General features: G+C 42.4%; 1 protein-coding gene across 3 annotated transcripts in view; it reads left to right on the forward strand.

Annotated features, from left to right (window-relative positions):
• The window catches only part of LOC107219709 (tyrosine-protein phosphatase 99A), a 330,930-nt gene that overhangs the window by 107,202 nt on the left and 209,681 nt on the right, over positions 1–14,047 (forward strand). For all 3 annotated transcript variants that reach the window (XM_046739670.1, XM_015658025.2, XM_046739671.1), the window contains exon 2: positions 11,714–12,016. In XM_046739670.1, coding sequence (XP_046595626.1) covers positions 11,714–12,016 — 303 coding nt within the window. The remainder of the gene's footprint in view (positions 1–11,713; positions 12,017–14,047) is intronic.

Consider the following 14,047-nt stretch of genomic DNA (forward strand, 5'->3'; position numbering starts at 1 on the left):
TAAATATGAAGTGATTGTACATCAACTTCGAAACTGTGTAAGTTGCACAGCTTTCCACACGTTCGAGGAGTCCGTTTTTTTTCTCTCCTCATTTCTTCCCAATGCGTCCTTTCAACGAAAATTGGCAATACTTGGAACAATATAACTGTCGAATACATGTTTTTCCGTCGGTTTACAATAGGAATCGAATTTACTGTTGCTGGTATAATATATAAATTTTCATACGTGCTCGAAATTAAACAATAATATTTTTTTTAGACTGAAACTTCGATTTTCGACGAACGCATTGTTTACCCTGCACGCTATTCTCCGACGTATTTTCTTGTCAATATTGTGTAAATACGCAAACATATTCCCTTTGCATAATTGAGTACGGAACTGATGTACCATATTGATAGAGAAAGTCTCGATAACCTTTTCTTCGATCGATGTACGAAAACGGTTTCGCAAAACGAATAAGAAATTGAGAAAAGATATTTTCACGGTTGCCAAGGATCTACGGATCCCGGCACACTTCACGCGGATCGTTCATTTTCCATTCCATGAATCGCCAATAAGTGATGAATACTGTTTTACCGACTATACAGCATAAACGAACGTCCACCCTCAAAAATCCCGAGGCATTTCGATCCGAACAACGAAGAATACTTCTCTCGCTCGAGATATTGGGCGACAAGACCGAGCCGGTGGAATAACAACTTTTTGTCCCTGAGGAACTCTTGGAGATTAAAAGATTCAGGAATTCCGTCAACGTCCCGCGTGAGCTTGATTGATGGTTTCAGCAGCCAGCCACTCCCCCCCCCCCCCCCTCTCTCTCTCTCTCTCTCTCTCTCTGTCTCTCTCTTTCTTGCCTAAGGTTGCATTACCACGGCATAGTAAATTTATCATTCATTCATTCATTCTTTCTCTCCCATATTGATTGGATAATTTTATGGAAACTGGACTGCGATTTTGGATCAATAAGATATCAATCGAGTCCAATCTTAAAAGAGCCATGTCCGACGGATCTCAAAATCTCGAAATCTTTCGAAATCTTGAACCGTTGTTGACATTTCATTCACGCGCCGATTGGATGAGCGGGTTAATTGCTATTTTTTCTGGAATTGACTGTAAATGCGTGAAAGTTTGTACACGGGAATGAAAAAATTAATATCATCGACAGTCAAGATACCTAAGCGCGTTAAGATGTGTAGAATAAAAATTCAATTCATATCCGATAGTAATGATATTCACAACTTAGTAAGAGGCAAGCATTACACGGCTAATGAGTAATCAGAAGACTATGTATTTATGAATGATGAAGAATTTTTTGTAGTAGGTAGCACCGAATGTGAAAAAAGAATCCCGGTCACAATCCGCGATTATGCGATACCGGTGCATTAAAAATCGATTCAATGCCGTTCGCACCGCGTCTGAAACATCGAATAATAAACCATGCAATTGTGTCACGTGAATATTGATACGGATGTTGTAGGTGCCTGAAAGTGCAGAGTTGTTTCAGAGAGGATTCCGCTGCAGCGATATAAAATCCATATTTATTGCTTTACTTGGCGATTGTTTCTGTCAGCACTGTTTATGACGTGCGGGTGAAAACAGCTCGATAATCGCTAACGACGCTATTGTCCACTGTGCAGCAGGCGATGAGTAGAAACTGCCAGCTGCAGGCACCGCGAAGCGCTCGCGTGTTAAACTTTCATTTTTCAATCGTTTGCTCGGAGGAACAAAAGCTAAAGTAAAAAGAAATTATAGAAAAATTAGAAGGAGAAAAGAGAAAGAAAGAAAAAAAAAAAAAACGTAGAAGAAACACGCTACGGTATAAAGTTTTACACAAAACGGTGCGTTTTTCACACCCTCAACGTTTGAATGGCTTTTTTTTCCATCACACCCATTATATCGTACAACAAGAATTTCATTCCGCTTTTGAAAATTTATTTTCACGTTTAATCTCTCGTCGTATATTACGAGATTCCTTCGCCTCCCACCTTCTCCTATACCTTGTGTATCAGTCATCTTCATTCATCTCTCAACGTCTATACATCACTGATTCTTTCTTCGCCAGCCACATCTGTTGCGAAACAAAGCCACAAAATGCGTTTAACCATCCTACCTACTTACTTACTCTGGCTCTTGGCTTCGTTGCGGCCGATCCCACAGTGTAATAAACATGCGAGTATAACTACCACTGTTTTTTTTTCATCCCTTCGCTTTTCGCTCCCATTTATTAATAAATTGTATTTTTCTCTCTTCGATTTCTCCGGCGGTGATGCTTTTTATCCCATGAACATTAAAAGGGGGCGAAGAGGGACGGAATAAAGAAAAAGAAAAGTTTTTCCACAGGGTATTGATGATCATATTTTTGCCAGAGTAATTGATACGAAAAACGGGTGTATATACATGCATATATGTATATGTATATATATATATATATAACGTGTGTGTATATATTTATATTGTATATAGATAGAGTCGGCCTTTCATCACGCGGGTGAAAGTTTTTCGGCTTGTCACGCAAGGCTGAAGAGGAAATAGAGGAAGAGATCTCGACACTCGAAAAGAGGAGCTTGCGGCTGAAATCATGCTCGGAAAACTCGTTCGTACGGGAGAACCGGTGTTATTTGTTGTTTTGTTTTTTTTCTTTGTTTTTTCTTCTTTCTTCTTCATCTTATTCTTCTTTCTCTTTCGTCTCCTTTTCGTCCCTTTTTCTGGTCCACCAGGACCCTCGCTCTGGTAATTTACTAACGAGGAAACGTGAGACAGAAAAAGGATCTCCCTGGTAAGGGTTGGTTACCGAAATAGAGGATGCGGCAGAAGAAAGGACGAGATTATGACGTGCCAATCGGCCGGATCATTTCAATCAAGCTTTTCCCTAGCACTGCCTTATACACACCCATCGAGCTTTTACCCGCTCCGCCGCACAGCCGCCTACCCCCTCCTCATTTCCTTGACTCAGCTTTAAGCTTTTTCGCCGTTAGCTCGCGTCTTTTTGCAACCGAAGATCATTTTCCCGATGATTAAAGTAATTTTTTTTTTTTTTGGTTTTTAGCTCTCTCTTTCATATCCATTACGACTCTGCTACTCTGATTATATACTGACCGACCGACCCGACATCAGTGATATTTACCACCGACGATTAAAGGTCGAGAGAATTTCTTATACTTATGTACGAGGTGTGAAGAAGATAAGTTTAAGTATTTATAAAGATGTACGTCAGAAATTTGGTTTAATTGCAAAAAAAAAGTTGAGTCGGCATTGGCTGGATGAAGGGAAGGAAAAAAATTGGGTACACGGGTAGTTCGCTTCGAATAGAGTGATCATATATGATGTAGAAATAATGTAGCGAAGAAAGGTACAAAAAAAAAAACAAACCGTGTAGCGCCGGTTGAAAAAATTAGGGAAATTCTGCACACGACGAAATTAAGGACTAAGCAAATATCAAGGTAATGTGTGCGTGAAACGAAGTTAGGTAAACACGGTGAACGAGAAGTAAGATACATAAACAGTAATGTTGTAACAGCGTTTAACAAGCACCTTGATGCTAATTAATTATGTCTTATGGTTATCGTTAAAACGAACGACCGTCGAGTTTTGTGCGCAGGGGTTTTCTTGCATAGGAAATTAAGTAGCATATCCGAGGTGGTTTACGATAGGATTCAACATGGCCGATGAGGTACATCGACGGACCATGAGCCCTGAAATTGGCCCGGTCAAATAATGGCGGCCGATATCGGACGTGTTCCATAGCTAAAATTAAAGAGCGTTAGCGGTGAAACAATGGCGGGAAATCCTCTCCTGCGGAAGGTATCTCGAACGGGAGCATCGACTACGCTGGGAAGCTTTGATGTCGTCAACTTCCGGTGTCGTCGTCGCCGTTGTCTCAGTACAGGGATCAACCGGATATCATTTTTATACGTCGTCAAACACAGAAGTTCGCTTCGTTACCGGAAGTGGAGAAGGAGCGATCGTCGTTGTTGAGATGAAACGGTCGGGCACCGTTGCAAGTCAGTTGGCTGCTAAATCGTGGATGAGAATAGGTCCAGGTAGCTAAGCCATTCGGTTGCAGCCCGAGTTTCGAACAAATCAGACCTCAGCCCCGATAAATTATTACCTTCCGCAAAGCTGCCGACCCTAAGTTATCGATCCCGTTAACCGGAACCGGAGCCGAAATCTGCAGGTTGACTAGTTGAACAGTGGCAAAGCATTTCCACACGAAACTCTTATTAGCTCATATTATTTGTCACTCTGTGACGTGCGAACGATCTTCTTTCACTGCTCGAATGGATGTTCGACATGCTGCTTTCGGGCAACCCTGCAGGGTGTGAAGTCCCAGTGAGTCCTTGGCTGTCTTCAGTGAGACGAACTTTGCCTGGAATCGAAGCGTCTGGAAGTCAAACTTCGAAAGTCTCCTTACGCTGCTCCAGTGCTGACGACGTTGATTGTCACCTAGGCTCGGTGTCAATCCGTGATCTGGGTGTTTGTGAAACGGCAGGTCGAACGGGTTGGCAGGGACATTGAATAAAGTAAGGACATGGTCGCTTATCCCCGCGAAACTCGTGAAGATATTTCACTCAAGTCAGCCCGAAGGTCTGATCCGGGGTAACTTTACGGTCAGATCTGAATTCCATGGGCATTTATACCCAATTACGAGAAAGGGTCTTAGTTAGCAGTTACTGTCTCTTCCTCAATTTAGGTTAATTAAACCTCAAGGCTCGTCGAAAGCTGTACTCCATATCCTCTGAGCCCGAGTCGTAATATGACTTGTGTGATTGGTTCAACGTTAGTCCCGCACGTTTTTTTCCTCCTGAATCCTCGAAATTGTGATTATTTGCTATTTCGAGTGTTCGACGAACGGTTAACGATAAAATGATCCCTTTGAAATTTCATAGAAAATTAAAAAATTACCGCGCATGTGTGTTCACGCACTATGGAATCGGGTCAAACCTCGCGGATCAAGCAGGCCGATGAATTTGATGCTTTGAACCAGCGTGATCAAAGTTTTGAGCGGCCAATCAGAACGTAAAACCTGAAATCCATCCTCGACAGAGAAACGCGGAGTTGTAATGAAAACGTAGTTCAACCGCACTCGAACTTTTGAATAATACGCGAAAACCAGTGGCTGCTGGGTAATCGATTAATCAACCTAACCTAAGAGTCGTACACAACCTTTCCCACCTTTTACCCTCTATCGTTGGCGTTACACGTTCTGCTGACGCTGTCTTGGCCCAAGTCGTTTTTGGATCGTGTATTTCGGTGTTCATTTCTCCGAGTTTTACCGGCGGCAGCTCGACGTCCGTATACCTTAAACCCACATAATCCCGAGCATCGTAATTTCCAACGGCTCCTGCGGAATTTGATACCGCACATTCGTTCCGCTGACTAGATAAAGAATAAGTCCGGTCCATACCAGGTACGGCATGCCTTTTTTTTTCAGCCAACTTTCTCGTCATCCGAAACGGGGGAACTTTGTCGCTGATAAAGCGACTTGAGATAAGTCGAAGCTCACGGACTGCAGCTCAGTGATTGAAATAAACGGTGTAATTCTACAGCTACGGTAGCCGTAAACCGTATCGAAATAACAGATGTGAAAATATCTGAAAATTTTGTTGGTTTTGATTTACAGATATTCGCATCCAGGTCCCCTTTTCGTCTATCCTGATTTCCTTCTCTTTTACCTTCTTCTTCCTCCTCTTCTTCTCTTTTTGAATAAGATATCCTCTGATCGCGTGGAACGAAGTTGGCGTAAGTCAGCGATTGGAAGCGACGTCGGATCTGAATTATCGACCGGGTCTGGCGGGCCATCCTACCCATCCCCATTCCGTTATATCCATCCCGCTTCTTTCTCCCCGTCGAGTAAAACTCTAGGATCTTCCGAATAGCAAGTAGTTCCAGTATAGACACACACACACGCATACACGCATATATATATATATATATATATATATATATATACACATATGTACACATGTACCCATAACCACACGCGCACGCGCACGCGCATTTACATACATACAAGTATGTAGGTATGTATGTTCATAATCTCGGGTATTCCACGGCTGAAATTGAAGCCAACACGAAAGAAATTGACGCAACTCGACGGCGCGTGTCTTCCTTATGTACACGTCGTCTCCCTTCTCAAACTTTGCACATTACACTCGCTCCTTCAGACTTATACATAACACAACCTATACGCGGGACGAGAATCGCCCAGTCTACAAAATCCGTTTTCTTCTTCGTTTTTATCTTTCAAATGTTTTTCTGTCGGTCATACCTATGATGCTCTCTCACCTCGGCCTCGGCAGCGTCATCGACGGTATGAAACTACGCGTTTGGCGGGTCAGTGCGCTTCACGAGCCGCGTAGGTTAGGACGGACCTGTCAAAGAGGTTATGCGCGCGGCAAAAAGCGAGGATCGAGCGTCAAAAGGTATGGAATTTATCGAGGCGTGAGGGCGGATCGATGATCCCGGAACATAGGTGGATGCAAGGATTTCACGAGAGGTTTCACCTCTCGGATAAGAGATATATATATATATATATATATATATATATATATAGCGGGAACTGGGAGGCCTGGAAAACCCGAGGCTTTTTTTGCACCGTGGCAAATCTTGGTCGCGTAAGCAAATTATGCTTGCGCCTCTCGCCCGGCCTCGTCGACCGTCAAATCATGTTTTTGCCGAGTCGGTGAGCAGTGCGTATGAGGGATGTCACCACCCTCGCTAACCTTACACTTTACGTTATCCTTTGGCGAGAAATTTGGTCAATAATTGCCAACGTCCGATTCAGGACTTTGCGCTGAAATCTCTCGGGGAAAAAAGCTGCAAAGAGATTCGGATATTCGCGTAAATTCCTCCGCTACTGCCCACCAAGATAATGTCCATTCGAAGGTCACGTCCAAGGTCGAACAAAGGCTCTTACCTTCACCTGCGGAGCAGCTTCGACCGTGCATCAAATGTGTTATGATAATCTTTGGAGTGAACTATGGCTGGTTCTGTGTGTATATTATGCAATAAGTATATAGGCTTTGCGGTGGAAGCTTTTTTGTACACTCGTTTCGCTTTTTCGTGGTTCATGCAAATGTGTGGTCCAGGGTTTTCGCTATTTTTTTAAGATTACGACCTTCGGGCAGAGTCCAAGGTGAGTGGCGGGTTGGTTAATTTTCTTAATCGCTACTCAGTCTGTCTATGAGGCAAGTTTCGTTCTCCTTTTTACCGTAAAAAAGTTCATCTTGAAGTGAAATGCCTCGCTCGAGTCCTGATATCTGTGGGGAGTGAAAACTTTTTTAATGTTACTCTCGTTTCCCTTTTTTTTTTTCTTTCTTTTTCTTGTTCGGTTCTACTTATGCCTATAGGTACCTATAACTGTGGGCTGTATATAAGTTTGATCTTTAAGGTTTTCATTTTGAGAAGGGGTTATATAATAATAAATTAATGAAACAAGAATGCAAGATATGACGTACAGTATAAACCGCGAACGCGGGGAGTAAAAGATAGATCAGGATGAATTTTGCTAGGTAGCTATTCATAAGTGAATGAATATACATGTGAGCCGCCTATACGTATGTATGGATTCTCCCTGACTTGCCTGCAGAACTTTTAGATGCACTCTATGAAATTAAGCCAAAGTATACCATGAATAAATATGAGCATGTTTGAAGGAAGTGGAGATAGCTGAAGAGAGTTATGGTAGAACGCATGACAATTTGGCGTCAGCGATATCCTCGACCTTTTGCCAGCGAAATATTATGCGATTCCGCGATACGGTTCTTGCAGAGAAAAGGGAAAGAGGAACCAAAAAGAATGAGACGAGAGTCGGAGGCAGAGAAGAATGGCATCGATTTTTAGTAATCGAGTCAAATGATCACGGAGAGATGGGATAATATTTGTGGTTCTTAAAGAGTCGAAGCAAACTTGGGCTATTATTAATAACAAAAGATTTAACGACGCACAGTCGATTAAATATCGACTTTGGTTAGCCGTAGGTAGTCGTTTCGGTTGAAGGCTGTGCAAAGGAACGGAGGAATCGAGGAGGGAATATGGTTGGGAAAAAAGGAGAAAGAAGGACAGAAACGGACCGTCTCACTCGCTTGTGCGGAGTGGTAATAATTTTCAATCCCATCATCTTGGGATGAAGCTCTACCTAAAGTGTATTTGCTTTCCACTCATTTCGTAAAATGTATTTTAAAGTTGGCTAAAGGTAAAGGTCTGCCCTTTCGTCGAGGGTATAAGTGTATACATAGTATACCTTATATACGAAAGCAAAGCTGTTCACGGCCGTTTCGCGAAAGATTTCAACGAAATTAAATTGAAAGGATCTTTTCACCGTGATCAGCAACCGATCCGGCACCTCGTCACCAAGTACTCAGACAGAAAAGCTTCCTTAAACATTATCCCGAAGTACCCCCTAATTTATGATCGACGATACAGCTCCGCCGCTCGCTTGAAGACAGTGCAAACATTCATCACCCATTGCAGCAGGTCCGTGATTATCGTAATCAGCGAGTGCTCGGAGAACGACAAACACGGCAACATCCATGGTGCAAGGTAACAAGGTGTGCTCTGAACGGAGATGCGCACTAGCAAAGTCACGTGATCCCCACATGACGTCTATTTCTGTCGTAAAAAGTACAACATAACCTCTGTAACCAATTATTTAACATTTGAATATTATTCCCCCATCAAGTAAGATTCAGTGGACGTAAAAATGAATGGCTGTTTTATAGCTTTTAAAAATGGTGCTCAAAATAACGTCATGTGGGGGAACGTGTGTCATTGGCTAAAGGTGGCAGTGATGCGCAAGAAGACACCTTATTTTCTTACACCATGGTGACATGTTTTATTCGAGGTTTAATTTTTCGAGCATGGCAACCGTTCGGGATAAACCAAGCGAGTGAAGTGCAGTCCAAGTGCGCATGCAGTGTTAAACCCGTCAGTAGTGAAAAGTGGCAGTCGTTCGCCAATGTTGGCATTGTCGAACGTTTCGCCTCTTTTGTACCCAGTCGGCTGTCGCTTATCGGTCAGTAGCTAGCCAGCGATTGGTCGCCTTTGATCTCAAAAGAGCGGCAGAAAGTGAGACTATTAAAACACGTATTGAATCCAATCGCGGCTACGGGCTGATCGGCAAAAAGCACACTCGACTATAACGCCTGCTCGCATCTGCACACAAGCATCTCATATCCATGCGGTCGTTCTAAAGTTTGTGTGTGTGTATGTCCATGTTCAGCCGCTGATGTCGATATGCAGAAATTCGGCGGAGTGGTGCAATGCAGTCGAGACTCCGTGGTTCCGATCTCTTTTCCGTAGCCTAGTCTACGCGTAACATTTTTAAACTTCTCGTGCACAGCATCCGATAAATTTGATGAATTCGTAACGAACCATGAAGGATTAATTATTTCAAAGCTTATTGCTTATTTTCACCCATCGATATCGTTTTCAATTGGATACTGTGGATATGGGGCATTCCGTGCTACCTTAACCAGGATTGACATGCTTGTTACGGAGTCGAGAGTATATCGGATTTCCATTACCATACAATTGAAAAACGATTGGACAATGATTTTAGCGAATTAAGCACGTTAAAGTGCTAAAAAAAAAAAAATCGAATGATGAAATTATTCCATTTTCAATTTTTCAAGAACTTGAAGCAGATGAACCTGGAAAAGTGTTTGAGTATTCGTATCTCGAAAACGATTGCACAGAAAAATGAATAAAATTTGGGGTTTTAACGGCTCTAATATTACCTCCAAAAAGTTTCAACGATATTACAAACGGTGGGATCGAAACCTGGTCGAGTTGGCCGAAATGCCCCATAGGAGGCATGGGAAAATGGGCACAGGTAAATTGTTGAGTGTGGGACGTGTGCCCGCACCTTCCTTCGTAACGCGTATCCTATCGATTATCGAGTAGCGTTCGTTGGATGGAAAAAGCCTTTGCCAGTAGCCACGCGTACTAGAGAATGAAAGAGAGGCGTCCATTGTGCCTAGCTTGGGGGACACAATGCCTTTTTGTACCTGTTTTCGATGTGCTTCAACCCATACATGCCTTCCATGTGACAGACTTTGGATACACGGACCTCTGGTGCGCGTTATTACGAGGATATCGATTCCATTCGCTAGCGATGGCCTGGTCCTCTCCGCAAAGTGGTTGACAAATCCCCTTCCCCCTTTAGAATAAAAAAAAAAAAACAAACAAAAAATAAACGGAAACAAAAAACGAGTGAGAATTATCATCATTGTGTCAAGCAGACTGGGAATAGGAAAAAGAAGCAAAAAGATCATCTCCATAATTTGTGGGATTTGTTGGTGTTCGTTTTTTAAACGAAGATCGACCACAAACAGATCCACGATGAAGTAGAGTTTGAAAGGATCTAATATCGCGCGTGACGAACCCCCAGAAGAGAAGGAAAATAATGTATTCCTCCGATAATGAAAGTCGTCTCTCTCGATCCTCTTTTCTCTCTTTCTTTCTGGCCAACCAATTTTGGATGAAAAGGAAGAAAAACGTAGTAGAAATCACGCTCGGTCGTTGAGTGAGGCCCTCAAGAGGGTAGGAAACCAGCCGTTCAAAAATTTAATCAGCGAGGTAAACATTTGCGAACACCGTGGTCAGGAGTTGGCCAGATGTGAGTTCTGGGGGAGGGAGGGGGGGATGATAAAACCCATCGCCGATCCAGGAGCTTGTAACACCGCCGAAAGACGGTTGTGAAAAAATACCAATCGTTGAAACTGAAATTGAAAATATTTGAAACGAACTAGTTTGGTGGGGCAGCTTTCGTCCAGAAGCTACATCGATTCTTCCGGCAATCGTGAGAGAGTCTCGAGGCGAGGAGTGTCCGACCAATCAGTGAAAACGACTCGATTTAGTTGCCGTAGGGCATCGCGCGATTTCGAAGTCGTTCGGGAATCCAGAAGGAATCGGTTCCTCTGGCAGATCTTATTCGCATCCCGATCACGTTTCGGTGTCCAGTCGTGCATCCTTTGACCACCCCGTCGATGTCCGGCTTTTGTAAGACAAACAAAGAAAACGGCACAGATTTAGTTACAAAAATTCAAACTCGTACAACCACGGATTCGTAGACGACATTCAAGAATCGGCTGATGGGTGGGTAAAAAAAAAAAAAAAAAAACCAGAGGCTTGAGTCTTTGGGTCAGGGAATATATATTGATCGATTGATTATTCGCAGTGATTCTATTTACACAAAATTACCGAGACAAAGTGGTGAAACTTGGCGAGCTGAGCAATAGCTGAGCGACTGCGCAGGCGCGAAATAATTCAGCACTATTGGTCAGTGCAATCGTGACGCGGTTATACTTTCATCTACAAGCCAGGGAAGCCAACTTATCTACTCGAAACGTGGCACAAGATGTCAAAATCTCCCGAACGGAAATTGTGTTGTTACGATGACTCCCAGCAGTGATTAAGGAAGTCAAGGTAGTTAACAATAAAACTTAGCCAAGTCTTCCCGAACCGTTGCATCATTCATTTAACATCTGTTTAACTTGAGAAATTCGCATAACCTACACAACCCTTATACGTTGCGTTTGACAGCTGGAGAAGTTAGAGTTGGCTAGCCTGCATTAAACTTCACAAAGCTTACGCATGCGCATTCGAACGCTCAGTCTGCTAAGTTTCACCATTTATATGGCTCGGTATAAATTTTTCTGAAATTTGTTTGCACTGTGCCGCATTTCCTGATAGAATTCCCATTTCGATGTTTCAGACGTGACGGTGATACCGCTGCAGCCTGTGAACGCCGAGGCTGGTGGAAATATTTCGCTTGCCTGTCCAGGTGTCACTGAGCAATCGCTTGTCCTGATGTTGGAATGGCGAGCAAACGGAGCGCAGATACTTCAGTACAGCAGCAGCAGCACCACCGTTTGGAAGCACCGTAACAGAGTCTCCCTAATCGCCGACAATTTCGCCCTCTTCTTTCATCCCGTTACTTCCGTTGACAGTGGCGAGTACTACTGTCTTGTCAACAACCGTCCAATGCCGGAAGCCATCGTCAAGCTCATGGTTCAAGGTAAGTGAAGTTTTTCCCACTACTGCGATACTGTATTCAAAATTGAGTTCCGATCAGTTTTGTCAGAAAGTTTTTACAGAGGTGTGAAAAAAAGAATTAGTAACTCTGAATTTTTATCGACACAGTTCAGCGATTAATAATCAGAAACAGGTTACCTTATCGAGTACCGTTCGTTAACGCCACATACCTATACGGAGTGATTATCTATAGACAGAATGGTCCGTCGTCTGCTATGGCTTAAGGCAAAAGTGCTACAGTCCGAGGGCAGTTGTTTGCCAGGGCGACCAACCGTCACGAACCTAACCTCAAAAATTTGGTCAGTTTTCACTGGTAGTCGTGTCCGACACCGACAGTCGCGCTTGTTTGACTTTTTTGTTAAGGAAACCTGAAAAAATCACCCGAAATCGATATTTGATAGCATGAATATATTTTGAAGTGAAACTCTATGAGTTTATTACTCGGCTCTTACGTAAATTGTTTTTGTGGTCAATTGTATGGCTGGATGGGAATTAGAGTTTACGAGATTTGTATGCAATCCATCTGTAAACAACATAAGTTATAATTTATTATAATTGAGTGTATAAAGGTAGAGTTTTTTTCTAATAGCTAGTTAATTAACTTCACCTGCACTTGTGCTTTGGACACTGTTTTTATCACTCGACTGTACACGTCAAACAACTTTGAGTTGCATATAATCTCTCTATGATTCTAAAAAAGCCCCGGATTACAATTAAAAAAAAAAAAATCCCTAGAAAGTATCCTTTCATATGATGAGTTGAAATTTTCATACATGGAAGTAAAAATGATGGAATATATCGTAGAGAAGTATTTTTCCAATTTATCAAATGACGCGCTCGCGTTCTTCCGTATCTTTTAATACCCATTGCAGGATGAAGTTCACCAACAAGCAAATTATGCAGCGCGGGTTTTACTCTCCTGTAATCTTTTCCCCCGCGGTGCCCGTTCCAGGCACCCCGGTTGGTTGGTATCGCGTTTCAGAGTTTGCGAATTATCTGGTAATTAGCTGCTTATTACACTGCGACTCGCGAGATTCTCGGGAGGAAAACTGCTGGTTTGCAGCTTTGCTAGTTCGTTTGTTGAAGCAGCAGCAGCAGCAGCTTCGCCACGTACATGACTCTATACATTGCTGCCGTTGTGTGAGACTTTAAGCTCTCGTGTGGATTTCCTCGAAGTCTTTATCCTTCTGAAACCGTTTCCGGAAAATCTGGGGTTTGGAAATGTAAAACTTCTTCGTTGGGCGTATCGGATAAAATTGAAGCAGGCCTTCCTGAGATGAAATTTTATGCCACGGTAATCTTTTTTATTATTTTCAGTATGTGAATTTGTTCAGGGAAATTGAATCAGAATTTTCCTCAGACAATATAAAATTCAATAATAGGCGTCGAATTTTGAAAGATTTAACCACGAAACGAAGAATCAAGCTTTTACTATCATCTCGACTATTTAGACCATGAAAATCATCCACAAAATCATTTGCCTATGGATTTCTGGGTGTTGGGACGTATTAAACCTAGAGTTAATTAGATTTTGAATCATCTCACGGTTGTATGCGAAAACATTCTTTTCTTTTTCAACTGGAAATGATGCAAATCTTTTAAGGTCGAACAGATCTTTCGAAACTCATTTTAATCCAACATTGATAAAATTTGGTGAATTGACTTGGTGATTTTGTCTGAGTCAGAACGGATCAGAATTCGAAACAAATCGGTCGAGTTATACTCGAGTAGTTTGCAAAGATGCAAATATTTTTACCGAGTTTTTCATACCTGAAATCCTGAATTCAGCCACATTACTTTTAATAATTGTAACAACCTGACATTTAGTTTTTTGTTATTAACTTCGTTTTATCGACTCGTTTCTTCCTAGACTCGTTTATTCACTTTATACCTAAGGAGTTATATTAGCAATAAATGAAATTAAAGTCGGTGCTAATTGCCTCGCGCGGCACTAATTGCGGAAGGAGTTGTCAGAAACAGGAGATTTATTACAAACAACCCCCCTCCTCGATGA

This window comes from Neodiprion lecontei, chromosome 5, assembly GCF_021901455.1.
Source record: "Neodiprion lecontei isolate iyNeoLeco1 chromosome 5, iyNeoLeco1.1, whole genome shotgun sequence".
Lineage (NCBI taxonomy): Eukaryota > Metazoa > Arthropoda > Insecta > Hymenoptera > Diprionidae > Neodiprion > Neodiprion lecontei.